This window comes from Electrophorus electricus, chromosome 18 (assembly GCF_013358815.1).
Source record: "Electrophorus electricus isolate fEleEle1 chromosome 18, fEleEle1.pri, whole genome shotgun sequence".
NCBI lineage: Eukaryota > Metazoa > Chordata > Actinopteri > Gymnotiformes > Gymnotidae > Electrophorus > Electrophorus electricus.
In genome coordinates this window covers 11,902,589-11,930,329 of record NC_049552.1, presented here as the reverse complement: position 1 = coordinate 11,930,329, position 27,741 = coordinate 11,902,589, and the positions used below count along the sequence as shown (strand labels likewise).

Sequence of the window (27,741 nt, the reverse complement as noted above, 5' to 3'; positions counted from 1 at the left end):
CCGTGAGGATTTCGGCCACTGTCGTTATGTTGGACCCCTCTAATTTAAGGGTCTCGCGTACCTCCCTGTCCTCGCTCGACCCGTCTGGTTCCCCGGGAGGAAGGCCTTGAGGAGTGGCCTGAGAAGCCGCAGCAACCGGGGTGGGTCGATGAAGCACAGGACCGCTGGATATCGACACCAGACATTCGGCGGCGAGATAATCCGAATATGCAAACATCGACATTATATCTTGCTAGTAATTACGATGGACAACAAAGCGAAGTACGAACCTCGTTTCCTGAGCAGATCAGATATCTCGTAAACTTAACTTGTTGACCAGTACAACCTCTTTTTACGCATCGACGACTGCTGCTCTTTGAAATGAAGCAAATGCGAACACAGTAAATCAAAATGTACATGTAACTGATCAAAATAAAGGTAAAAAATATACCACCAACGTGTCTCTGCTCTTAGCCCCAACGTGGTGTCCTACATTGCCCCTCGTTTCATTGTGTCTGCGCAAAAGCCGGTGAAACCCACGCCCCCGGCATAGGGAAACACGCAGCGAATGACGTTGCAGACTGACGCGCTCCGCGGGCGTGGAGCAAACCGATACAATTACGAAAGTACACACTTGGTTTTTGACTCACTAACGATCGTGAAAATCCGGAACATTTTGTATGTGCGGTTGTTATTAGGGCTGATGTGTATAAGCATTGTGGTTTAACGTAGTCGAGCTGGCTTCTAATGTAGCGTAGGTTTTATCAACTTTGATAAAGATGGGGGAAACGGCGCATTGCGCATTCGGTGAAGGTTATGTCATTGTGCTGATATCTGAACATTGCCTAGTTTTGCCTTTGCATTCAGTTGTCCAACAGTAGTGGAAGTCGACTAGCTTACGTGTGTCGTATTAGATAGTTGGACCGCTGCCTGGGTTCCTCCATGAACGCCCATATGGCGGGGGGCGTGGAGCCTGGCTGGTGTCCCACTTTAGACCAGTGAAGTTTAGGGCGGGATGGTACAGGATGTCCGGTCCTCTGATCAAATTTATGTTGTTTGTTTAGTCCAAGCCTGATGCCCTCACGCTGAGATGACTTGACTATGAATTACATTTCTGTCGCAAATATTCGTTTTCAGAAACACTGCCACCAGCCCATAAAAAGAAGCAGCACGCGGGGAAAACAAAAGGTCCCTCTGTCCACGATTGAGGTCACCAACTGTACTGAATTCTGTAGCCTGCCTTCCTAGGAAAGATTCTCGAGGTTTTCTTGCTTTATTGCCAAGCAATTTTATATAATACTAATGTTAATATACCGCACAAAATACATGCAGTCGATGTGACTTACATTTAGACTGTAATGGGAAATGACCCAGTGTTGAATAACAGTAGTACTACAGTGTGCTAAGATTGTCACTGGGCTATTTCAGGACAAATACACCTAGGATAATGGTTTGTAATTTTTAATTTTTTTTCAAATACTGAAACAATTAGAAGCTTTTCTGTTTTTTTCTTCTCTAAACATACTACAAAACACTGAAACATAATGTATTCTCTTCACGAAAAATATGTGCTATATTACACAATGACTGTAGCCTGCAAGTAGACACTGAGAGTATAATAGCGGTAGCGATGGGAAGCTTGCGAACGTCGAAGAACAGCTATATAATACTAATGATGTAAACAAGTCCGGTTCTATGCAGCTGCCAGATGTTTCTGAGTCAAAAAAGAAAGCAGTCAAATTGTGCCATTGGACGATGGCAGTTACCAAGTTTAATAACGTTAATAGTTGAGGAAATGCAAGTCTATTTACTGGTATTTACTGGCCTTCAACTGAGGAAATGTAATGATCCTATGTCTATATGGATGAAAAGCGCCAATGGCTGGTGAATGTGGTATTTCCTGGCAAAGCAGATTTTATAAGGGATTACAAATCAAACCATTTCAAGTAGTCTGCTCAGACGTGACCAAACCTCACGGTACCCGTAAATATATGCTTTTAGAAATGTTTAATAATAATATTATTACAGTTGTAAAAAGCATAACTCTTGAATCCATATTGGTTGAACACTCATTACACCTGCGACGTGAACACACACACACACACACACACACACACACACACACACACACACACACACACACACACACACACACACACACAATACACAATATCAATATAAAACAAAACCTGACATGCCTATATTTATTTGATTACGTCATGCTCAAAACATGTGCACCTGTAGCTCGATAGATGGCGCCAGAGGTATAACCATTAGCCTGCAGTGCCAGGCAGGGCTTTGGAACGCTGTATTGCTGTATATATTGTATGGCTCAGTTTCTATCCAGAGATAAAGTCGAAATCTCACTCACTTACGATGGGGACTCGACAGTGGGCATTCTTACATGGTTCCTGCCATAACAAATAATTTTTATTACTAGAATAAAATGTTTCTTGCCTGTTTATGTACTAAATGATTGCTCTAAATACCAATGTAGAATATCTGAACTTCTCACTTCCAACAAAGCCCCACTGCAAAATTAAGCATATTACACCCACTGTGTAGACTTGTAACAGAGTTAAAAAAAATATTTCATTAAAGACAAAGCATCAGCCATCAAAACTTATTCACATGTATATAAGAAAAAAATAACATGTAAAGACAGGAACATTCACTACAACACATCTAACTTTTTCTGTGTTATGCATTTTAAGATGTGGCCAGGTAAGAAGATCACTTTAACCTTGTGATCACTGCTGTGCTTTGGGGTTTAGCTGGCTGTGCCATACAAGTTGATCTGCCTCACTGGGGAACCTTCCCCTGATTGGTTTCTCTGAATCCTGGGGGTCTCCATAGGCTGCACTCAGCTTAGTTCATTCACTGATGCATTCGCCTATCTTTGGGAATGTTCTGCCCTAAGTGGGTTCAGCTCAAGCCGTTGCTGTGATTATAATACCTTATGACCATGTCTTCACCGTGTCTTCTGTTGTTACGAGATTTCTGCATAGTGTTTGTGGTCAGCATCTTCATTGGTGAGTGTACTCATTTACAAAGTTGCTTTGATTCTGAGTGCTTGAAGCACTAAATGACTTAGAGCCAAACCCTTAAAATATTGCAGTGTACACCCTACATCATATATGGATGTTCATAATAAACTGGCTCTGTTTTAATGAAGGGGCCTGAACACAAAGATCATTGTAAGATATTTGACCAGGTATTATTCAGAAATTTGTAAAATTTTCATCTTAATCCTGCAGTTCTTTTTAGGAAAATGTAGTTGTCACATTCTAGGTTGATGTAAATATTTAAACCAGGTTCTGTGTCTATGTTTCTTTTCATGGTTTCTCGTTTTCATGCTAGGTGAATGTCATACAATTCATCAGGGTCATGTGTGCAAGTCTGCTTGCTCTGGTGAGACACATTAAGAGGAAAGATCTACCCATATCATTTCGGGGGGTGATCACTACTTGCACATGACATGTTTTCAGAAATGATTTCCACTGATCTTCCACTGATCAAACTGGCATATCAGCTGTTTCCAATAAGGGCAAAGAATCACAAAGAGTCATATTAATGTCTATTTCCTTGGTTTTCAGTGCCATGGAATATGCAGAGAGGGCAAAGGCACACATACAGGTACAGCACAAGTGTCACCACCTCCCTGAAAGGGCCTTCACCAGGAAGCAGTCAACTAGCGTTTGACTGCGTGGTCGACATCACCGTCATTCAAGGATGTCCAGATATGGTTCTAAGGGTACATCTGAACTATTCAATTAATTTTTCACCTATCAGGTTTCATTTTTCCATATTTGTTGTATTTAATAAATAACAAGTAAATAGACAAGGTAAACCTGTGAATTAATTTAAAGTGAGCTATGAATTCTGCGTTGTGAATATCAGAATTAACTGGAATTAATTACTTCTATAAATACAGCTGGCAAAGAGGCATTGCAAATACCTCCTACGGAGCTGCATTTTCTAGGCTCTAACAACAGCAAAAGCTGCTCCCTAATGTTCCCCTTTACTTTTCTCCTTCAGATTTGCAGTGAATCATGACACATGATTTTGGTGAATCGTGACATCTTGTTCCATCTCATTCAACTTCAATTTAGAAATGAAAAATATATACTTTTAGTAGTTTAGAAGAAACTAAATTTCTGAACTATTACAAAATATTGGATTTCATAGTTGTTACTCAAATTAATTATTACATCTGCGTTTTTTTCTGGGTGATGTTTATAGGGCCCTATGTATTTGTGTTGTAGCCTGTGATGTCCTTATATTGGCAGGTTCAGTGTGCGCTTGTATTGAGTGTCTCATGTGCTTTGTGACCTCTTATCTTTTGCAGCTTAGGAATCCCCAGATTAAGCAAAGTTCATTAAAAAGGGACAATTCTATGCTACGTCAGAAAAGCATAAGGTAAATTAAGAGATCAGGAGGAAATTTCAACTATATTTTTTATTTATTACATATTACATTCTCTATTTTTATCTCCTCTTTTTGTGCTTATTTCGCGGTTATGTTCTTTCACTTACTGATTCACAATGTCATGGCCAATAACATTTTTAGGTACACCAGAACACAGCTAAAGCAACTACATCTGTGCGTCATTGGTTGGTAAACACAGAGTTCGAAATTGAATTGATGCACCATATAAAGCATTGAATGTTTCACACTCAGAGCAATGGAATGGTTAATGTATCCTCAGCATAGCTTCTCTGTAGCAAACCGTTGTGCTGCAGCCACCTCATATAGGAAATGAGGGTGATGGCCCATCTGGTGTTTGTGATTTTGGCAGAGAGGCACTGGAGAAGAACCCCCTGCGTTTCCTGCTTCAAGGAGGAAAGGTCACAGGCCTGTGTCCCCGGGAGGCAGAGCAGGTGTGGGCTCTCAACATCAAGAGAGCCATACTGAGCATGCTCCAGACCTCCCACTCTGAACGAGCCCGAGAGACAGTGAGAGAGGTGAAGACCACTGGTCAAATATCTCAATACACAGCTTGCTCTCCTGACACGCACATGTGCCATATTTTAAAAACATCTCTTTCTCTTTAAAAATATTTAGTATTATTTTTATTGTACTACAGATGACAGATTTTAAGTATATTGATAAACTTAAAAGTAACTTTGAATACTACATATGTGTGGTTGTGAAATAGATCTTTTATGGCTTAACCTACACATCTGAATCAGACCTGTTACTAATTTATTTTACTAACTGAAAACCCTTAAAATCAGACTCTCTTGTCTCCATAGACTGATGTATATGGTACATGCACGAGCTCCTATGAGCAGAAAGGACCTTCACTGGTGAAGACTCGGTATATACAGCAGTGCCTCAGAGAGCGAGTAAATGATTTTTGGTGGCAGTCAGTACCACTAAAGGAAGACACAGTAGGTCCAGAGTTCTTCATAATTTACTGCACTGATGTGTTAGTTCTATCAAAGTTGTAGACCAAATTAGGCAAGTTAGTCTTTCAAGCACTCTTGTTAACAGTTCATTTTGACTGGAAGTTGGCTTTAAATTAATTTGCCATATTCTTTCTATTAGACAGTGAATGCTAGTCTTAAATGCACCCAGCTTTATGGCACAACCATGATGGACAAGGTGAACTGCACAGAGACTATGACACTGGTGCCTCTGTCAGGGTCACTGGACCAGGTGCAGACCACCACGGTCTCCACTCTGACTCTACTGAGAACCCTGGAGGGAATCAAAGTAGATTCAGGTAATGAGGACAGTATGACCAGTGGCTTGGCAATAGGTTCACACCTTTCTTTTTTCTAAAACCTTTCCTTTTTTCTAGAGGTTTAATTTGAACAATTTGGAAGTAAGACTTTTACATAATTATATGTGGAGGACAAATGAGACTCATCCATTTTTCTATCAGGGTTACAAGATGAAGGATATTTGACTGACCTAAGGTTTAAAGTGGAAACTGAAAACCCAGCGCGAGGAGGGGCTCGTTCTGCACAGGAGGTTTCAGGGACTGTGAGGAGGCTCTGTGCTCACTCAGCCGAACAGGAACAGGTCAGGACTTGGTTAATAGTCTTATTGCATGCCATCCATAGACAGATTGTGTCTCCTCAGTTTCCGAGACTCTCTGCTGCATCCTAGCAATCGGAGCTCTTTCTGAGTTTGGTCCTCCAACTGAGAACCCTGACCCTACAGCAGCTGAAGGATGTCTGGCAGGAGGTCTCCTTCAAGTGCCGTGATGACTGGTAAGTTTTGCAATGTGTTCAAGTGTTCAAATGCTCAGATATTTGTCACTGGATTAAAGTGTAGTGCATTTTTAAAAGAGCTACAGCAATATTGAAAAACAGACCATTTCTACTTTATAGAAACATCTCAGTGAGCTGAGCAAAGTTAAACATAATAAAGCATCAGCATTATATTTTGTAACCAAAAATGCAACTATGGTTCCTGCTAACTTTTATAACTTGTTGTCATGTCTTCATTATGTTAGTTTTGTTTTAATTACAGGCAGCCCCTGGTAGAAGCTCTTCCTGCCTGTGGATCTGAGACATGCATTCACTTCACAACCAGTCTCATTCTCAACAACGAGATTGATCAGGATCACAGCATCTCCTTCCTCAGTGCCATCACATTTGCTCCCCATCCCACCCTGTCCATGATCAGTCATATTCGCGTAAGCTCTTCTGCTGCTGAAGACAAAAAGGTACATGCTATAAAGCAATAACCACAACAACAACTTAATTTATCACTGTTCTGGCTTCTTTTTCAGGCTCTTTTGAAATTCCCTCTACTTCGTCCAAAGACTATATTGGCTTTATCCTCACTGGTCCACCACATTTGTCAAAAAGAACACATTTCATGTAGCGAAATTCCTGAAGTCCAACAGTTTGTACGCATTCTAAAGGAGAGCCTTGAACAAGGCTGTGGTGGGCAGGGAGCCCCTGGAATCACAGAGGTATTGTCAAACCAAAGACACATGCTGTCAGGGTTTGCCATTAAGACTAATCGGTCCAATGTCTCCCTCCATTTATTTGATGCAGTTGCTGCATGTTCTGAAAGCAGTGGGAAACATTGGTGAGGCTGTTGGAGCACTCATACCTCAGTTGAACATCTGTATCCGCAACCACTCAGTGCCACTAGAACTTAGAATAGCTGCTGTACAAGCCTTCAGACGCATCCCCTGCCACAGTGAAGTGAGTATTTCTAAAGACAATAAATAAGAAATATATGGGCTTAAAATAGTTGGAAACAAGATAGCTTCCAAAATTTCAGGCAGTTGAAACATGACCTCTTTATGGTTTGTACACAGAAATGGGTGTATAAATGTTAGTCATGTTACAATAATGGGTAGGGTACAAGGGTGGATCACCGGAAAAGTCCAACATTGCTTATTTCTCTTCAGAGAGGAGTCCTTGCTTGGGCATATGAGCACCCACATGAAGATGTAGAGGTCAGGATTTCTGCTTATCAGCAGCTCATGCACTGTCCTGACCAGGAGGTGTTCAAAATCATAAGGGCCACCTTAAGAAATGAGACATCCACTCAAGGTATTAGTACTGAACAGCACATCTATAACAGATATGTGTGGTAATGGAGTAGTTCCAGTTATGATTTGTCCCTATAAATTCTGGCACTATTTCCACTCAGTTGGGTCTTTTGTCTGGAGCCATCTCTTCAATCTTCAGAAAACAGAAGACCCCCTGAAGAAAGATTTAATGGAGTCACTGCCACATGACATTATCAGTAAAGACTTTGAAGCTGAACCATGGAAGTATTCTTCACATATGGATTTTACAATGGACACAGGTATCTATCATTAATTACATATAGGTTGCTGCTGATAAATAACCAATGTTTTGCCGTGTTCTTATAATTTTTGTTGTGTTCTTAATGTCCTTGTCTTTGTGTTTGCTAGGAGTGGCTGTCGCCAATGTTGAAGGAGCCTTGGTTTTCTCCCACATGTCCTTATTGCCTCGTTCTGCTATGGCTAACATGACAGTTCACATCTTGGGCAGATCATTTAACCTTTTTGAGGTTGAAAATAATTTCTCCATCTTAAACAATTTAGTGCATCTTTACACCAATGGGCAGCATTTTCATTCACTGTATCACGGTTGCTTTCAGGTCTCTCTTAGGATGGAAAATGCAGAACATTTTCTCTGGAGCACATTTGAAGGTCCTGACGCGCATGATAAAAAGTCTGCTCATAACACAAAATCAGCACCACGTAGGGAAAAAAGGAAGAAGAGAAGTGAGGAGAGGTGGTCGGACCCACAAGGAAGACGGGATGAGAATGCAAACTGTCACATCCCGAGTCCCCCGAACACTAAGGTAAGGGTCCAGTGGGTGGTGATTTGGTCAATGTTGTTTTGCAGCACATCAGGAATGACCAGGTGTTTTATTCAAGTCCACAGGACATAGGGAGAGGCACAGTGATTTCCAGTGTTGGATTAATGTGAAGATGTTTGGCAGAGATCTTACCTTCATGACCTGCAATGAACTCATTGGCCAAATGCGAGACGTATCACTTAGCTTAGCAGGTTTCACTGTAAAGCTGTTAAAGGTGAGAGAAAACTTGTTTTAAGTAGATAACAACAGGTGATCTCCTAGAATAATACGGAGTGGCTTTGGTTGCATTCTGAGAATTAACCAGTTGCCAAAGTGCTGATCTGTGTGAATTTTTGCCAATTCTTAGAAATTATATCTCTGTTTAATCTCTTCTACATCTCAGGGTCAGGAGGTTAAAGTAAATTACAGGGCAATTGCACTTGCAGAAGAATTGGTTTTACCATCACTTTCTGGGGTACCCATCAAGCTGAGCATCAACATTTCCTCTTCCTGCTCTCTTGGAGTGAAGGGTACTGCTAACTTTAAAGACTGGTCTCAGTTCTCACTGGCTGGCTATATAAAACCAAAGTAAGCATGAAGTCTTAGTAGTTATGGTAGTTTTGGCACGTGTCTTCAGCTGTGATGTTAAGTGTCCTTTCTCGTTTGTGCTTTGCCCTATCATAGTGCATTTATTGCCATCTCAGCCAGAATTGGCGTGGATGGAGCACTTGGTCGATCTGGGCTGGAGTGGGTCACCTGGGTCAGAACTTCCACCAGCATGGATGGAGGTGCATATGTGCACAATGGTCAAAGTCTAAAAATGGTCCTCAACATGCCAGAAGATGTCATGGATATTATGTCCTTTAGGTTTGAAGTAATAATGTTTCATACAGACAAAGTAACAGAAATAAATGTTGGCTAAGAATCTAAAAGAGACTATTGATCTTCTTCTTGAAACAGCTCTAGAATGTATCATGTGAGTGGAGAGAGTAGAGAGGAGCTCACTGTCTCGAGGACCCTCAAAGAGAAGACAACCTGTACTCCCAAAACATGTACAGTCGATATGTTATAGTATAAATTACAATAGATCACCTTTTGTTTCAATAAGACACATCCAGTAAAAAGAGTTTTTTCTCCCCAGGGTCCAAGATGCTTGGATGTCAGCTGTGCTCTGATGTCATCTATCCCGTGTCACTGATAGGAAGAGGTTTTCCGCCTCCTGGCCCTGTGCTGTTTACTCTGAGATTTCAAAAACTGGACAAAGGCCTTCAAAAGTACATATTAGAGGCAGCTTATGCTTTTGTTCCGCAAGTAAGTCTAATCAATAATAATTTTACTATAATAAATTTATTATAGAAAATCCAAACATATACTCACTTATTTATTTTATCTTGTAATTGCTCTTGTTTGTATGTGTCAGAGGAACTCATGGCTGCCACTGGAAACTAATCTTCTTATTTTTTTTGGCACACCACAATCCACTATCCCACGAGATGTATCTTTGGACTTCAGTGTCAGTCCTCAGAGACTGAATCTGAAAATTACGCACCCTCTAAAAACTATCCTCATCCAAGGTGACTCATTTCAGAAAAATAATACATACTATGGATGCAGACACACAGAGTTTATGCTCTGCTACACTTTTAATGTAATATAATTGCTAAAATTTGTTAACTTTTGTTTCTTGGGGGGTTTATTTGTGGGTTTTTTTTTTAACACAGGGCAGATCAATGAACTGAATGGTCTGTGTACAGGAAGAGCTGAGTTACGTATAGATGACAGCTACTATTACCTCAAGGTAATAAGACCTTGGACCAAAGAATGTGCATTGAAAACCAAACTGCCGACAGCATTCTAACAGACCAAACTTTAGATGAAGTGTTGACCTGCTCATTTAGATTGCAGTTCATCAATTTTAATAAAACAGTTAAATTGCATCTATCACTTATTCTTCCTCTGGGCATCAGGGATTGAAGGAGACAATCAGTCTTCAATCAGAAAAGCGAACACACTACGAACTGGAGGCCAAAATCACAGCAAACGGGCATCCAGTTGTATTATCTGTCAATGTCACACATGGACTAAGCAGAAAGATCAGTGTATCTGCTAAGCTACGGAATGTCTTCATTAAAGATGCTTCCTTTTCAGGCAAGATCTTAGAACTTAATTTTTACCTTTATCACTATCAGATAAATATTTGAAGATGTCAAGTGTCAGTTGATTTATGAGTAATCATTGCTGATCCATCAGTGGTTGGGTTTTCAAACATGCCCCTTAAACATTTTCTACTGAGTTTTATTATTGTTTAAGGAGTTTAGCTTACATTATTAAGGACTGAAAGTTACATTCCTGAATGCAACACAGCTATTGTATGCAAAGGATGTTGGATGTGACTTTATCCACAGTGCAGCTGGGCCGGAGACAGGATGATGGCCAGAGGCAGTACTCCATGGATGCAGTGATCCTGTTGCCTAACATACTTTCCATGAGGACCCTTGGAATGCTTGGGCACAGAGGACCAGACTGGAGCTTTGGCTTGAGGGTCAGATATGGTGTGTCAGGTGAGAGAACTATTCAGATGGTATTGCTCATTGAAACAAGTGTACAGAATTATATCATCAGAACCCATGTTTTCACAGAGGACTCACAAAATAAGGGAGAGTGTCACATATCTCAGAACCTAAGAGACGAGGTCGGGCTAGATGAGAAACATTACAGCATGCAAGCAGAGCATGAGCTTGTGTGCTCCCACATCACCTCCATAAACCACAAGGTAGCATTAGTGTATGCTGCCTCAGTAGATTCACGTGTTTGTTTGTTTTTAAATCAGTGATTGGTTCACCATTCTGACTTCTGAATTGCAGATACAGCTCAGACATGAAAGGAGTCCAATTCATATCCAGTCTTCACTTGATCTGAGCTATGGCAAACACTGGAACCAGGCTAGCAACAAAGAAAGAGTCCTTCTGAGTCAATCAATAAGGAACCAGTCTGGACCAAGTCTCACCAGTTATGCTCTTGAGGTGAACCCTTCTCTAAATGTGCTATATTAAAATCAAACAAAACCAAAATGTGTCATTGCCTACTAGGAGTATTGCACTATTTTCTTTATTTAAAGAATATATAATGATTTCTGTTCTACAATAAAGTTGTATTAATATATAGTCTTGGTTCTTTAGTTCAGCCTACGAATACCAGAACAAAGATTGAACTATAGGATTCAGCTCTTACATTCCCACCAGAAAAGAAGGAAATCAGAGAGCAGCACCCACCTTAAGGTCAATTATAATGACCAGATTCCCTTGGTGGCTGGGCTTCATTGGAAAGACATGTCTACAAAAGCCTCATTACGGAAATGGGAAGGTACAGATTTACTGTGACCCTTCAAGAGCCCCACGCTTATTACATAAAACCCAATGTATTTAGGGTAGAGATATTCAGTCCTTCTCCTTTGCCCTGCCTATAGGATCCTTCAACATGGATACACCTTGGCTGTATGTCCACATGGCACCTAAACTAACGCAACCCCAATATGGCACAACTCACTTTACTTCTGAGATTACCACTCGCAAGTGGATAACCATTCACAACTTAATGATGGAGGGTCTCTACAGAGAGAGAAACAGAGATGTGGAGTGGCAGTTACACTTTTTCACACCTACTGTTACCTATCTTAAGGTATTTTTGTGTAATTTACTCTGGTAAAATCATTTCTGGTCAAAGCATTACTTACCTGATGCATTGTTCTGTCCATATTGCATAATGACCAGATTCTATAACAAACACTATAAGGTGTGACATACATAGCACAATTACTAGAGGAATACTAACTCATGTATGACTTTGGCTTTGCTCCAGGTTGGTGGCGGGGGCATGCTGGGGAAACACAGTGTTAATGCTTCTTGCTGCATTAGCACAGCCTGGACGCCAGCCTTGAGAGGGGAGATTTTGCTGGGTGATGGAAAACAGCTGAAGACCCTGGATGTGAATACAAGATATGGCAAGCAGACCCTAAACATCTCTGCAAGTCTCAACACTCTGGACAAGGTACAGTTAAGGAACCAAGACTTAGTCACACACTACTAATAGATTACCCTTCCCAAATTAAGCCTATTAAGCACTACTACATATTCTACTCTTTTTCCTTCCAATGATAGAATATCTGTTAATTAAGTCCTTTTTTGCAGAAATTAAAGAAGAAACTGGTAGTTATGAGTATGACTCTCTCAGAACTAAACAGTCCATATCTAGAACTGGAGATAAGGGGCAGAGTGGAAGAAATGAGGAAGGACAAGTATTTGTATCAAAAAAGATGGGTGCTACACTTCAGGTCTGTATGGATAACTATGGTTTGGTTTTTTACTCAATCACAATGATATCAACACTGATAAAGGCTGATTTGGGAATAGACATGAAGGCAATAACACAACAGACTTGTTTGAGTACAGTTTCAACTGTTTATATTTACAGAGTATTGCTACTGTTTGTTTATATTCCTTTGTGCAGGCAGCCATTTAGGTTCCTCCCCCAAAGCCTGCTCCTCCAGGAAACCTTCACTATTGATCTGCATAAAGGACTCTACATTCTTGAGTCCAAAACACTGCTTCATGACAACAGAAAAGCCATTCACATACTGACCCTGGGATCTCGATCCCATCATCCACATGTGAGTTCCCACTGATGACCGCTATTTGTCACAGTAGTACAGTAGTCTCCAGTCAGAGGTCATCTTATCACATATGTGTTTTGTTTTGTTTGTTTGTTTGAAACACAAAAGTGTGCTGATTAAACTAAGATTGAAATTGTGCTCATACAGGATCAAATATTCACAACCTAGATGCTTACATTAAAATATCACAGGCAGGTCCTTTTTTATTGGGTATTAAATAAACTAACATTTTTATTGGGTATTAAATAAACTAACATATTTAGGGATTTGTTGACCCTGTCTTTGGAAATAATGTGCTGTGTGTTTGTTCTTAGGTGTGTTCCTCCCTGATTCATTCCTTTAACTTGGAGCATATCCCACGAGATTCAGAGATTTGCATCAGTATACTGAACAACCAGGTCGGTACAAAAACTAATTACATGTCACACTTGTAATGAAATATTCAATCTAAGTTAAATGCTGAATATACTAATTGGAAACATCAATATGCGCATGTTTAATGCTGCACCATATCAAGAAAACATTGATGTAGAACTTGAACAATTAATGTAGTTCATTCATTCATTCATTCTTGTTTGTGCCCACCATGATCTCTTCTTGCAGACTGTATGGGAGCTGCAAGGGAGGATATGGGCTGCTAAGAAGGAGAGGCTGGTAGTTCTCGGTCAGCTCCAACTTCCTAGTGAAGCTTCTCAGCAAAGCATTGTGGTCAAATTCAACCTCACTCAGCTACTGCAGGTAAACAAGTAGGGTCTTTTCCTTCTGCTTCTTTTGCTTCTGCTACAGCTTCTTCTGCTTCTTTAGCGTTTGCTATTCCAAATGGTAGTCTGCTTTTACATAGTATTTTTTTAATTGTACCCAGAGAGATTCAGGTGTCTAACATCTGTCTAACATGTCTATCTATATCTTTATCGTTTATTATCCTAGATAAGCTATCTCTCACCTAGCTCTTTGCTTAATTTTAGCATTTGTGTCCATTTCATGTAGTATACTTGCTCTGTAAATCAACTCATACCTTGTTATTGGACCTTTAATCTTTTATTGGACTGCCTTTAGTGGATTACCTAACTGAACAATCCCGATTCCATTCCAGCTAAACATTCCTTCCTCCATAACCCTATATGCCAATATGTTGAAAAATCACTGGAAAAGTATGGAATCAGAATACTCTGGAAAGGGAAACGTGGCCATCGATGATACGGACTATGATGTAAAAACTTTCACATCATTAGGGAAATCTACTAATAGTATAATTTTATTGTCATGGCTATTTATGTATCTGTATGCAAACCATATTGTTCATTATGATACACAATCTTGATATCTTGATTAAATTTTTCAGGCTTATTTAGCAGTCAAGAGGTCTCCTGATGGAAAAATCAGCAATTCCATATATATAGGGTCTGATGGCAAGTTGTGTGCTGTGCTAGATGTCTCTCTAGCTAACACGATACAAACAGGTGTTCATGCAGTCGTCTTCGACCTAAGCTTTCAGCAGACTCTACTTCCAGTGCTAACAACAGATGGCCACATTAATCTCAGAGCAAATTCTTCCTCAAAAAGGTAATTTATTGTTAATTTGACTTGTTGATATTGTGGATTTGTCATCTTTTTCACTGGTTCTAATTACTGCACCATTTAATGCCATGCTGTTTGCCATATCTTCTGTGCTCTTTCAGTTTCTCGGGCATGTGTGTACTGCAGAAGAGAGAGGAGTTGTTCCGAGCTGAGCTGAGCGTTGCAGTCGTGCGTGACCCTGAGCTCCAGCTGTCTCTCTCTGGGGACCTGATCATCTCACTGCCTGGTTTCCCCCTGCTGCCACATGTCTCCAGCCTAATTGGTTTTTTCAATAACTCGAAGGCTCTCACTAAGGGTAATCCACAACACCCCCAAAACGAAGCGCACATGTTGTGGATGAAAAAATGATCTGACAAACTTCCCATTGAACTTTCACTCAGTGCAGCATAATCCATGGCGGATTCACAATAAAGCAATAGCATGTATATTGTGTAACCCTTTGATCTACAACATCACTTCACAAATCCACTGGCATTCTCTAGGGGAGCTGACAGTAATGGTGGATGAGGCTGCGTATGGAGTGGAGCTGACACATGGGCATGGAGACGCCGGGTTTGGGGGGATGAATGGTGGGGAAATGACCTGGCTTTGTGCACTGGCTCAGGGGCACTGGCTGTGCATCAACATCAGCAGAAGCTCTGGACAGGACATACACAACGGCCTCCAAGCCCAGGTCTCCCACTCCGTCCCCTGGCTACTATCTGCAGGTATGTTCATGGCTGTTTTTGTGCTTTTCTTTTGTGCTTGCACCTTTTAGGCTCATAACTGTGGACATGGCAACACTGCAAAAAATTATATCAACTGAAAACATCTTGGAATATAAATGTATCCAACTTTTCTCTGCCCCCAAATTATTATATGGTAGATTAGCCAGTTTCTACGCATTTTTACTTCGTTGACTATAAATAACTAATTAACTGTAATTGCAATGAACTATAATGAGTGGACGTTTGTTTGATTTGTGATACATTGATACCTTGGGACAGGGTTCCCTGCTGTCACCGCCGCGGGGGCGCATGTGAACCGGAGCGGGAGCAACCTCTTCGCAATAGCACACCTCCACGCTGGGGCCCAGGAGCTGAAGATCACAGTGCAGAGAGGAGGGCATTCCACAGGAGCTACAAATCACCTCCTGGTTAAGATTCCTTTCACTCACTCCGTTTTCATCAAAGTTGTTGTGGAGCACTGCAGTTGTGGAACACTACAGTTTGTGGGTGTTTTGGTTGCCTGCATCTCTTCTTGTTCGGATTTTGTGTCAGCATTTATCCCACATTGCCGATATTTAACACTGCATTTTAACAAGTTTAAATCAACCATGACTATTCTTTTTTGAGCAATAAGCAAGCATGATCTTAGCTTTCATGTGGCTGGTCTGTGGACCTTTCCTCTCCGGGTCGGCTGATTTGTTATTAGAGGGAAATGCCTCTGATTCCTTGCTCCTCTCCTACAAGGAAGACAAACTAAAGTTGCGGCCGGCTTGTTTTAACAGGTGAACTGCACAGGGGGAATCAGCCCTGGCCACCTCTCAGGTTTCTGCTACACAGAGGCACTGGACCAGTCACTGCGGGTATGTTAGAGGTGATTCCATAGTTTCTCTGGTTAGGTGTTTGCACATAAACTGTTTTTTAATGCAATGAATGAAACAGATGCAGAAGATATTGACTGAATGAAGACAGCCAGTTAATCCCTTTCTTATGCACATTGGGTAGATGGATATATGGCTCAATCTGGCAGAATCCGTTCGTGTTGCATCAGAGAACTCAGATGTGTCATCGTTGTCACTTGAGATCCAGGGACATCATCTTTCTTCCAGGTTCAGTGCACACATCTCCCATAATAAACATTAGAATACCTGTAACTTAGATGATACACAAGCTTCTTCCAAGTTGTCATCATGAAATGTACCTCACAATCACATTACCTTCATTTTAGCGTTGGGCTAATGGTGAACATTAACCACAACATCTCTTCCATACAACCATTTGTGCCATGTGTGCTTCAAGCTAAATCACAGGTATGGCCAAACCTGGATTGTACACTTCTTCGACCTGTTTTGCCACATTGTACATTAATGTCACACGTCTGTCTCTACACAGCTGAACCACTCAACCTCGTTGATTAAGGGGGCAGCAGAGCTACTGACAGGCAAGAGCATGATGTGTTTTGAAGGACAGGTGTCCCACACAAAGACGGGGTTCAAACAGACATTAGAGCTTTATCATTCTTTGCCACAGGTAGTAGCAGGAAGAAACTAAACAATCCTCTTACAACATTATATTCTAACACTGCATGTATACACCAGCTGTAGTATTAGAGTGACAGTACCCTATAGATTGAAAACTGTATTGTGCTTTTATATTTATTGATTTTATCTACCTGCCACTGCGCTGTTGTGAAAGCATTCTTGTCTTGTCTGTAACTTATGAATGTGTAGTTGAAGTTGGTTCCCAGCACTGTTCTAGTAAGGACGGTGTATGCAAGACAGAATGGATCATATACTCTAGCACACCACACAGAGTGGGTGGATTCTGACACAACTGGACCTGCAGGCTTACAACCCCACAAATCACATGTTATAGGTACTATACACTTCGATGAAACACTCATGTCCCTTCTATAGTCCCTGTTACTGTAATCATCATTTTAACCCACTTTTTAAAAAATTAAAGCATGCAATTAGTTGCTTTTACATCAGCAATTTGATTAGAGGGAACTAAAATCTATAATTATGAAATTGTTTTTGCTGCAAAACAATCTTTTAGGTTACAAGGCATTGATGCATCAATATGATCTTACACAGTTCTCATACTAGAAAAATGACCTAGCTACCAATGAACAAACCTAGTGAGGATCAGCATTCCTGATCTCATTTGCATAATGAGATCATGAGCTAGTGGTTAGTGTCCTTTGATTTGAACACAAATGTTTTCAGCCAAAGACCTGAATATCCAGGCCTGCTGTGAATAATCACGTGTGTGCTTCTCGTCAGACGAGTCTGGCTCCCAGTCTGGGGCCCATGGGTGGGGGCTGGAGGTGAGGCTTGAGAGAGAAGCACTGAGCAAGCGTGGAGATGTGCTTGTTGACTGGACTCTGGGTGGAGAACGAGAACAGGTAATGACAGACGCTGACCAGAGCTCAATTCTCCTTTGCTGCTTTACATGCAAGTTCATCCCCAGCTTGTGCGAGTGAGTTTAAGCAGTGAAGACAAGCACAGCCAACTTTGTGCATTCTGGTTTTGGAGTCTGTTTATGCTGTATGATGTTTGTGTGTATTGGTGGTGCTGAAATGAAATAAATTAGAGTGTGTGTGTGTGTGTGTGTTTGTGTATGTGTGTATGTGCATGCATGGGTGCCCACATATGCTTGAAGATGAGAGCTACAGGATCCTGGAGGTCTACAGACAGAGGGGTCGAGGCTGTGCTGGAGCTTGAGCAGCCCTTCACGCCCATGCTATCCCACTTGCACCTGCACACGCAATCACACAGCCCGTTATATGGCAGCAGCAATCAGGTGCACATGACAGCCATGCGTGACCATCAAGACACTCAAGGGCATCTTACAAATATATGATAAAAAAAAAAAAAATCAAAACAGCAATATATCAAGACATCAGTGAATCAATCATAGTAGCAGTATACAGTAATAACTTAGTATAATACATAAAAGTAAAAAACAGCATAAGTACACACTTAATGTAAGTGTAACCCTTAGGAACAGTGTCAGCCTGAATATGCTAGCGTGAAAAGACACGGTTTAAGGTGAGATTTGAAGGTAGGAAAGAAGTTATATATATCTTTTGGGAGAGAGCTCCACAGTTCTTAAAATCAATTCAGTATTATACGGTACTGGGAGCCAGTGAAGTTGCTGAAGGACAGGAGTGATGTGTTCTATGGAAGAATGGAACACTGGTAATGTCCTTGACAACTGAGTTCTGTGTGTGAAGGAGCTTTAGAGGGAGACCAGAAAGGATAGAATTACAATAATTGATACAGGATGTAATCAATCACGGTGTGTATGAGGATAGCAGTACTATATATATATATATATATATATATATATATATATATATATATATATATATATATATATATATATATATATATATATAAGAGACAAAGAAGATTATTATTACATTGATGGAAATATGTAAACAAAGTAATATTACTTATATGTGCTTAACAGTATAAGGTGCTATCAATTATGACACCCAGACTGAGGGAAACGAATGACTATGGAATTATCAATGGTCAGAGAAAAACTGTCAAGTTTAGACAAAGTAGATATAGTAACTATAGTAACCATAATTCCATTTTATCACTATTAAGTTTGAGAAATTCCAATAAACATCCAGAAAGTAAAATTGGTGGAAGAGTGCAATAAGGCTTGGCAGATAGCAGGATATTGTGTGAAATGGTATCAAAGGCTGTGCCCTAATCAAGAAGTACGACTATAGTTAGTAGTCCAGAGTCAACTGGTGATTTTGACCAAAGATGTCTTTGTACTATGGAAGAGATGAAAACCAGAGTGAAACCGATTATTATCAGTGAGGTGACCATGTACCTATTCATCTGTGCACAACAGCAATGGAAAATTAACCATGTTCTATTTGCTAGGTCCAGCTCTGCTGGGACCATGGGACACCTGTGAATGTATCTTTGACACTGAGAAAGCACTGGTATGGTGACTCCAGCAGTGGGCAGGCCTGTATCTTCATGTCACCTGGACAGGTGCAGTAAAACATGCTTTATTTCGCAAACTCCACATTTGTGTTTCCCAAACACAATGCTTTAACTGTTGTCTACTGCATAATTAAATTTGCCATGTCAGACATAAAGGGTGTGCGGTGAAGAATTCCGTTTAATTTCCGTTGTTGCCCACCAGGGGACAATGATTAAGAACAATAGATGCAGCTCATGATCTCATAATCAGGACTATCAGTGAAATTGAACAGATTACATGTGTTTTGAATGCAGTATATATGTACAGCCTGCTGTAAGCAATCTGTCTGATGTAGTCATTGTGTTCTCTGTGATACCCATAGTTTGACATCTTTGAACGTGAGTAATATCCAGCATGTAATTCCCAGCTATAAGGTTGCACATAGCACCAGTTTTTAAGTGTTTTTTTTTTTTGTTTTTTTTTTGTTTTTTTTAATGAATTACATATTACAACCTGATTATAGTGCCACTGAAATTTGCCATGCAAAATGAGGGCAGGATGAAAAAAAAAACACACTGACCGCAGAATTGCCACTCTCAATTTTAGATGCGATCAGTTCTCCCTCTAGTGGACGCTCAAGGCTGCATCTTGGTAGCACAGGAAGGGAAAGCCTCCTACTCGCAAAGAGCTGAGCTGAAGTGGAGTGACAAGAGCATCACACAGAGCATGAAGTATGAGGTAACGTAGCATGACCCTTCAATAGTGTGTTGACCCAAATGCATAGTGACACTGAAGCTCTTTGTCCTGAGCAGAGAGGGGCCAAAGGAATGCACACTGTCCAGGTGGAGGCAGGGGTCCAGAATGTGTCTCCCAGACCCTGCCCTTCTCACACTCTTCGGGCTAAGATGCACACGAACCTCAGAGACATCATAGAGCACCATATCCTCTTGGGGCTCTGTCCTCCACAGCCAGTGAGTAAGCATATTTTTTTTGTGTGTTGATAATGAATTGCTGAAATATGTCATATGACCCTACAAATTTGCCATAATAGCTCGTATTTCCAGACGAGTGCAAATGTGCAGCATACATTTTTGCAAGCTCTATAGCCTTTTTGATCTATACTGATGGGTGCCTTGTTCACAGGCTCTGTCTTGGTCTGGCTCTCACCGTGTGAACTCAGGCAAAGTCATGCTGCACAGCCAGACCGTCCTGTCAGTGGTGGGCCAGGCCCCACTCAGCGCCTTCACACTGGCCCTCAGGAATTCTAGCAGCAGCCAGCGCGGGAACTACTCCCTGCTTGCTCAGGTTCTCCACCACCACCACCAACACCACCAACACCAACACCACCTACAACAACAACAACAACACCAACACCAACACCACCACGATGGCACTGGCCCGAGCGCAGCACTTTCACCTAAAACACTTGATAAGTGGGGGCCTGAGGGTAGGCTGAGTTCCATAATCCTGCAAAGGGGAAGCAAGGAAAAGCTCCCAGCAACTCTACCGATGTGTAGATGGTGTAGATGGTGATGGCATGATGTGTTTATCACATGTTTTTTATGTGTGCCATGGCAGTGGAAGGTGGGGAACTGGAGTGCTGAGCTCAGTACCAGTGTACACTCCTCAGAAAGGACCACAGGCCTGCAGCTTCAGGCCGGACTGGACCACGGCGAGCTCCTCTGGCTGCAGGCTAGACGGGGAAAGCGTTGTTTACAAGCTGCTGCAGGATATGTTGGTGGTCAGAATATGCCAGAATTAATGAAATATTAATTCAATTTGAATTATATTCATATAATAATGTCTTATAAAACTATTCTTAAGCCCATCAAACACCCTCTTGATTTATTGCTTGACCCAGACTCGTCTGATGACCTCAGAACAGCTCTCTGCTTGGAGGAACGTCACTGGCTCACCCTGGAGGTCCAAAGGGGAGGACGCAGCATTGAGAATGAGGCTCTTGCCCTCATCTCCATGGGAATAGCCAATCGCAGCCTTATCTTTCAAGCCAAGGGGTGCGAAGAGTGCTTATTAGCGACAGAGGTAGGCTGACAAAGCAGCTTGATATATCTCTCACTCATATATCTGCCCCTTTCATGTTAGGTTTGCTCATTGTTATGTTTATTGTTACTGATGTTAAATGCAATGTGCACAGGCCCGCCTTCAGCAGCTGCGGACCCACATAAGGAGGAAATTACTGGAGAGAGTTCAGAAAGTACACCATCTTCTGCTGGACGTCAAGAGACAGGTTAGAGCAAGAGGAAGCAGTAGTGCTATGCTAAGCTCTCTTCAGGATTTACTGGCTGCTCTCTCTCTCTCTTTAATCAGATCCACAGTATCTGTTATCTAAGGGTAACCCACAGGCTTTCTATACATACTCATAAACTCATAAAATAAGCAGTTTCTACTAGATGTGGTTATATAAAAATATTGACAAAACAAAAAAGATTAATAAGCTTTCTATAAAGGCTTTAATGATGATAGCCTGTAGCTCTGCTTGTCCCCTAATATAGACTTATTAGGAAGGAGATGCTATAAATGTGATGTCTGACTATATCTAAATTTAAACCTGAGGGAAAATGTAAAATTTCACTAACTAGATGTGTTTCAGGTTCATGAAAATTTTGAATGTTTGATGAGGCTGTAGTTATGAGTGTTCCAGAAGTAGGCATACCTGACTGCTATCTTGGTGAGCTCTGATCCACTGTCTGCAGGCTGGAGGTAGCGGAGCCTTGCAGGAGCTATGCGACGGGCCCCTGAGACTCGCCCGCAGGGCTGAGCACCTGCTACTGCGGCCAGCACCTCTTCCCTGGGAGCACAGGCCCCTCGGCCATGTGCTCTCGCATGGCCTGCCCAAGTTTCTCCAGTGGCTGCACGACATGAGCCAGTTGGTCCAACAGGAGCTCAGGAGTGAGTGGGACCCCCTAATTCATTCCCTCGAATTCAGTCACAGTGGCGGTCCAATTGGCGCACCTGGAACTCAGGAGAGGGGTTCATTTTAGCGCTGCCTTGCATTTAACACATTTGCCTGAACTCAGCAGAAAATCTGTTGGTGAATCTAGGGAGGTGGCGCAGGGAAAGAACTAAACTTTACAGTTCTGTGGCTCTCTGGGACTGCACTTTATCTGGCCTAGATATTTCATGTCATGTCTACACAGCTCAAGCCAATTTACTGAATAAATCAAAAGCCTCTTCACAAGCAATTGCGAAGAAGCACTTTTAAAAAGCAGCATTATTAGTAATATAAAGGTTCTGAGGGTAAAAAGTTCTAGAAATTTTAAGGGTGGAGCAGGGAGGGTTGGGAGATCAGTGGAAAGTACAGATAGATATTTTATGCTGCTAGTCCAGTAGATCTGCTGCACCTCCTTTAGATTTGCACAAAATGTATTAGGACTTTAAATATTGAAGGTTAGGGTATATAGCGTTCTACTTACAGAATGGGCAGCCCCATTCAAAGTCCCACCCATATGACATATTTGAAGCTCTATGGTATCTCATGGATACTTAAGTGCCTTGATATATAGTTTAAAACACAATTTCCTTGGATGCTTAAAACACAGTAATTTATGTTCACATATAATGTATTTAGGTTAGTGCATGTATGCTTGCATGTTTACATTTTTGGGATTCATTTTATCCACAGAGCCACTGACCACACTGGCTGGAGCTTACCATGATGTAACTGGAGAACGTCTGGACACCCTATGGCACCAGGGACTACAGATTTGGAGCAGAGAGCTGGCCCAGCTGCTACCTGAAGTTCTGCATTATCAACACCTGAGAGCGCCAGCGCTAACTGCTCTCCAGACCACGATTGCTGCACTGGACTTGGTGAGATGGAGTCAGTGCAGCTCGTCTGAGCACTTGAACCCCTGGCTAGACTGGCAGAATAATGACAGTGAATAGCATGAAAAAAGATTTATGATGCCATATTCTTCAGGTTGGCCAGCAGACAGTTCACTGGGCTGAGGCCAGGTTTGCAGCAATGTTAGTGGGAGTCAGGAGGCAGTTAGCACTTATGTACAAGTTCTCCAGAAGGTGAGTGCAAAATCTGCAGCAAAATGCTTCATGTGTTGAGTAAACGCACAAACTGCAAGAGAATCTCAAGCAAACTGCATATACGTTCACAATGTGCTGGTTCCATCATTTACTGTTCTGCAGTTACTGACAGAATAGCAAAAACACATTTGCTTCATAAGCACATTTACAAAATGGGTCTGATGCTCTTGTCCAGAACAACTTAAATATTTATTAGTATTATAGTACATGTGCTCCCTGGGAACTGAAACCATGATCTTGCTGTTACTAGCACCAGGCTCTACCTGCTCTACCTGTAAGCTCCAAGACAAGAATGAAGTTCCTCACTATCATATTTTAGGTTCAGGTTAGGCTCCTCCATTGTGTTCAATACTCTGTAAGGATACTCTGACAAGCATGTCCCTTGAGACCAGAAGGCATGATGCATGTTCTTTGCATAGTATGATGCCTGGTTGACTGTACATTGCCATAGGGATGAGGAAGTAAGGGTGAAGATTCCCCTGCCGCGGAACCCATGGCCGAAGGGGTCGGGGGCAAATGTGGTGGAGGTGCTGCTGGAGGAGTTTCTCCTGAAGCCTCTCTTGGCCTTGAACTCTGCAAGCCTCACGGCTGACCTCTACAGGCTCAAGAGGAGACTGATGGATAGCCCCTTTAATCGTGAGTTTCTCAATAGCAGTATGTTCTGATATAAATCCACTAATACATAATCTCTAACTCTTGATGTCTTCAGAAATCTGCCCACTACAAGTGATGCAAGTGATGTTTTCAATTCTTTGGTGAAAATATATCTTTCTGAGTTCACTGCAGTGTTGTCTTGTTGCTAATAATTTCCTTTGATATCCATTTCTACCTGAACAGATCAAGCATTTCTGGTGGCAGATGAATTTGCGGTGTCCTTTGATGGACATCTGTTTGCAGTACCAGCATTTTGCAATCTTATTTTAGCATCTGATGTCACCAAGAACACCTTCAGCATAATGCTACAATCGAATGGGCCAAAACAGCGCTCCTTAGTGGTGCAGCTAAAAAACACCACTGTTAAGATCCATCCTAACGCACAAGTATGTGCACATTCTATCCAATTTAATCACTTAAGTCTGGGTTAAGGCTATAATTCTTTCTGATGTCCTGTTTCCAGGTGGAGGCCAATTGTCATGGTGTGCACACACCCTTCACCAACCATGACGTCACTATAATGAGGGAGATGAATCTCCTTATAGTGTCCAATAGAAAGGGATTATTGGTGTCATGTGACCCCTATGTGCGCGTGTGCCGTATAACTCTAGAGGGCTGGCTGCATGGTAAGATGGCTGTCCTCTATTCTGTCAGATTATGATTATGTTAAGATTATGTTAACCCTTTACCCCTAACAACAAAGACCTTAATCAAGCAGAGTAGTGGACTAGTATATCCAATGTTAGATTAATGAGATCAGTGACACTGAAATATAATATAATATTTCCATTTTGAACTGCTGCAGCAATTGCATTATCGTTCACATTTCATCCATATTTCTCAGCAAACTGTTAAATATTTGACTTCCCAGGATGTCAGTTATTGTACATTTGGTTTCTATCTTATTTCTTTGGTTTTTGATGTCCTTAGGGCTGTCCAGTGGACTGCTGGGCACCAATGACAATGAAGCAGGTAACGAGCGACCTTTGCCAGATGGCTCCCAGGCGCCCAGCATGACCGAGTTCATGCTTGCCTGGCAGCTAGGAAGCCCACAGGTGAGAAATACATGCCTGCTTCTCTCGTTACACTCAAGGGCAGCTAAAACAGGCTGCCATATGGTGTCCTCCATCTTTAAACACCTGTTGTGTGCCATGATTCAATATTTATTTTGCTGGTAACTACAGTAAATCATACAGCCCATCTTGATCAGGTATTGCACTGTAGGGCTGGCTTTTATTATGTAATTCTGAACCTTATTTGAAATATCCATGCACTTCATCATTTACTTTCCTTCCTTTGCACCAGGTCCCACCTATCTGGTGTAGCACAAGGACGTTAAAGTGCATGTGGTTGTGTCTGTTGATGCATCACATAATAGCTGTGTGTGTCACTATAGACGGGTTCCAGCTGCATCCGTGCCAGGGGCGGGGCTTGCCAGACGCGTAGCATGGAGGAGCCATCCTGTGCGCTCCTCTTCTCCTCCACCAGTTCTCCCCTCAGTGCCTGCTTCAGAGTGGTAATCAGCTTTTCCACCTGGAGCCTTTTCAGAAACTAGGGGTTGAAGGATACTTCAAGTCTCATCTATTGAATGATTTTGCAGAGTCTGATGTGATTCTGTGGATGCACATAAATCACCCCATGTTGTGCCAGATACAACCAGCAGCCATTGTTTTAGCAATACCACTGTATTATAAACATAGATGTAAATGTAGTAAGAATGATATAATTTATCCTCTAGTATTTCATCAGTCTCACTGCTGGACGGCTGTATATAGTGTATATTACATAGTTTATAGTGTATAGTATGTAGTTTATAGTATATAGTATATAATATACAGTAGAGTAGTGTCCTCTTGACTTGATGTGCCTTGTATGCTGGCGTGCTAAAACAGTTTCACTCAGATATCAGTGAAATACTCTCTGTCTTTCTTTCTATCTATCCATATATCTTGGATTGGCAGTGGTACTATGTTGGGAAACTGACCATTGATGAAGGGGTTAGGGGTTAGCTGATGAATTGTGCATAATAATAAATGGGCTATATTGTGTAATTTATACACTGTATACATGTATTAAATGCCTTTATATCATATAAACATGTACATGAATACAACCAATATTAACCATATTTGGAGCAACTATATTAACATATTCACCATTGAACTTTGCAGTTATACTCCTTCTGTACATTTCTAGTTCTCACACACATTTTTTAAAAACCTTTTTTCCAAATTGCGTTATTCTCTAGTACATAATGTTGTTAACTCATAATGTCACCCTCCGTCTCATTCTCAGGTGGACCCAGAGCAGTTCCTAGCAGTGTGTGAAAGCAGCGTCTGTGGCAGTGTAGATGTTTCCAGCAGTGCTCCATGCAGGCTTTCTTCAGCGTACATTCAGTTGTGCCTGAGGAACTATGTTCCCCTGGAGATGCCTATACAGTGTGGTTAGTGTCACCCTTATCATCCACTATCACTGTGGCGGATGGAGTGGGAAGCGTGGATTTGATAACTGTATGTATTTAAGGGGTAAAGGGAGGTAGGAGGAGTTTTTGTGAGATATGGGTTAAATTCACTAGATGTTAGGATGTTGATGTGCTGTGTATACAAACTTGTAGCTATTTTCTTCTTTCCCAGTGTAAGGATGATGCCAAGAGGTTCCTTCTTACCTCAGTAGAAAAAAAGCCCATACTGTTTTTTGCTTGTTGCCAATTTGTCTGATTTGTGAAACTCTGTAGTTCTGTTTTTCTTCGATTTTGTTTCAAACTTGTATCTGATTGCAGTACAAAGTAATAATGAGTTTTTAAATGCTTTGCTTTCTTGTCTTTTCAGTTTACTGTTATTTAAAACATATTTCAAGATTTGATCATTGTTGGCTACAAAATCTTTTTTGGGGGGCTAACATGGAGAAGTCTCAGAACAAGAGAAATGTACAATAAACAAATGAATGTGAATATCATTTTAACCTTGACCAAGAGCACATTAAATCATTTCCCTATTTTCCTATGTCTAAATAAATGTGCTTTTCCCTACATGGCCTACATCTAGTAAAAACTCATGGGTTGTAAAATATGAAATTCAGAGAATAAGACTTATGGCTAAGATTAATGTTCAGTAACCTTGTGTATGTTGGAGACAAGATCCCAAAACTAAACCTGTTAGATTCTTGCTAACACTTAAAAAGCATGCACGCTGAAACAAAAAATTATATCTTAGCAAAGGAACATGTTTTCTAGGCAATAAATTTATTGTGAAAAATGTTTTGCAGGCAATAAATCTAATCTTGTCTTAATCACACATGCTTTCTTAACATTATTCTATTTTACCTCATTTAAAATATCATTTTTTCAAGCATTTTGCCTATTTCCTGTGTTGTGCTTTTGGGTTTTTCTTAAGCGCCATTTTATTTAAACCTGTGTACTAAACCTTGTACATTTTTTTCATTCATTTTCTAACTAAGATTTGTTCTTTCTAGAATGTGAAGGACACATGTGCCTTATTTGAGCTTTGTATACATACAAACATAGGGAAAAAGGATCCTAATTATACTCTGAGCACGTATTTAAAATTACCTTATACAAAAGTCTAACTGTTTTGTCCAGAACCTCTGAAAGAGTCCTAGTTGTTTTTGGTGTGAGAGGTATTTTATGGGGTTATTTAAGATGAGTGGAGTATCAACTGCCATTTAAAAAGTGATTTTTATGCTTTTTTTCATTACAGTGTCAGACGTCAAGGTTGTTTGTGTTTTGCAAACTCACTGCATAAGATGCCCCATTATAGATGTTTGTAGATAATTACTCTATAGGTGAACCTATAAAATAGAGCATGCCCCCCATAGCCAAAT

General features: G+C 41.1%; 2 protein-coding genes across 2 annotated transcripts in view; one reads left to right on the top strand and one right to left on the bottom strand.

The window, feature by feature from the left end:
- The window catches only part of zgc:153115 (uncharacterized protein LOC768186 homolog), a 2,942-nt gene extending 2,469 nt beyond the window's left edge, over positions 1 to 473 (bottom strand). The window contains exon 1 of the mRNA XM_026998348.2: positions 1 to 473. This exon is cut by the window's left edge and continues 279 nt beyond it. Coding sequence (XP_026854149.1) covers positions 1 to 223 — 223 coding nt within the window. The 5' untranslated portion in view covers positions 224 to 473.
- Positions 474 to 2,892: 2,419 nt separating this feature from the next.
- LOC113570078 lies at positions 2,893 to 27,194 on the top strand. Its single transcript, XM_035536014.1, has 63 exons — positions 2,893 to 3,011; positions 3,340 to 3,390; positions 3,576 to 3,733; positions 4,328 to 4,398; positions 4,778 to 4,943; positions 5,235 to 5,372; positions 5,530 to 5,707; positions 5,870 to 6,009; positions 6,097 to 6,200; positions 6,463 to 6,628; positions 6,725 to 6,910; positions 6,996 to 7,148; positions 7,358 to 7,502; positions 7,603 to 7,761; positions 7,871 to 7,989; positions 8,080 to 8,286; positions 8,363 to 8,518; positions 8,687 to 8,871; positions 8,968 to 9,150; positions 9,244 to 9,335; positions 9,425 to 9,594; positions 9,704 to 9,857; positions 10,005 to 10,081; positions 10,251 to 10,431; positions 10,689 to 10,844; positions 10,923 to 11,056; positions 11,148 to 11,306; positions 11,463 to 11,646; positions 11,750 to 11,961; positions 12,142 to 12,330; positions 12,471 to 12,613; positions 12,790 to 12,949; positions 13,267 to 13,350; positions 13,556 to 13,690; positions 14,046 to 14,162; positions 14,295 to 14,515; positions 14,632 to 14,825; positions 15,013 to 15,237; positions 15,517 to 15,665; positions 16,020 to 16,097; positions 16,240 to 16,343; positions 16,463 to 16,544; positions 16,627 to 16,764; positions 16,965 to 17,109; positions 17,520 to 17,641; positions 17,899 to 18,039; positions 19,143 to 19,256; positions 19,795 to 19,926; positions 20,001 to 20,159; positions 20,332 to 20,493; positions 20,767 to 20,929; positions 21,050 to 21,231; positions 21,344 to 21,436; positions 21,903 to 22,098; positions 22,832 to 23,019; positions 23,129 to 23,226; positions 23,699 to 23,883; positions 24,085 to 24,287; positions 24,365 to 24,527; positions 24,832 to 24,956; positions 25,298 to 25,417; positions 26,197 to 26,344; positions 26,535 to 27,194. Exons 1-63 carry the CDS (start codon positions 2,939 to 2,941, stop codon positions 26,537 to 26,539), a joined length of 9,120 nt encoding a protein of 3,039 aa, XP_035391907.1. The 5' UTR covers positions 2,893 to 2,938; the 3' UTR covers positions 26,540 to 27,194.
- Positions 27,195 to 27,741: the final 547 nt, after the last annotated feature.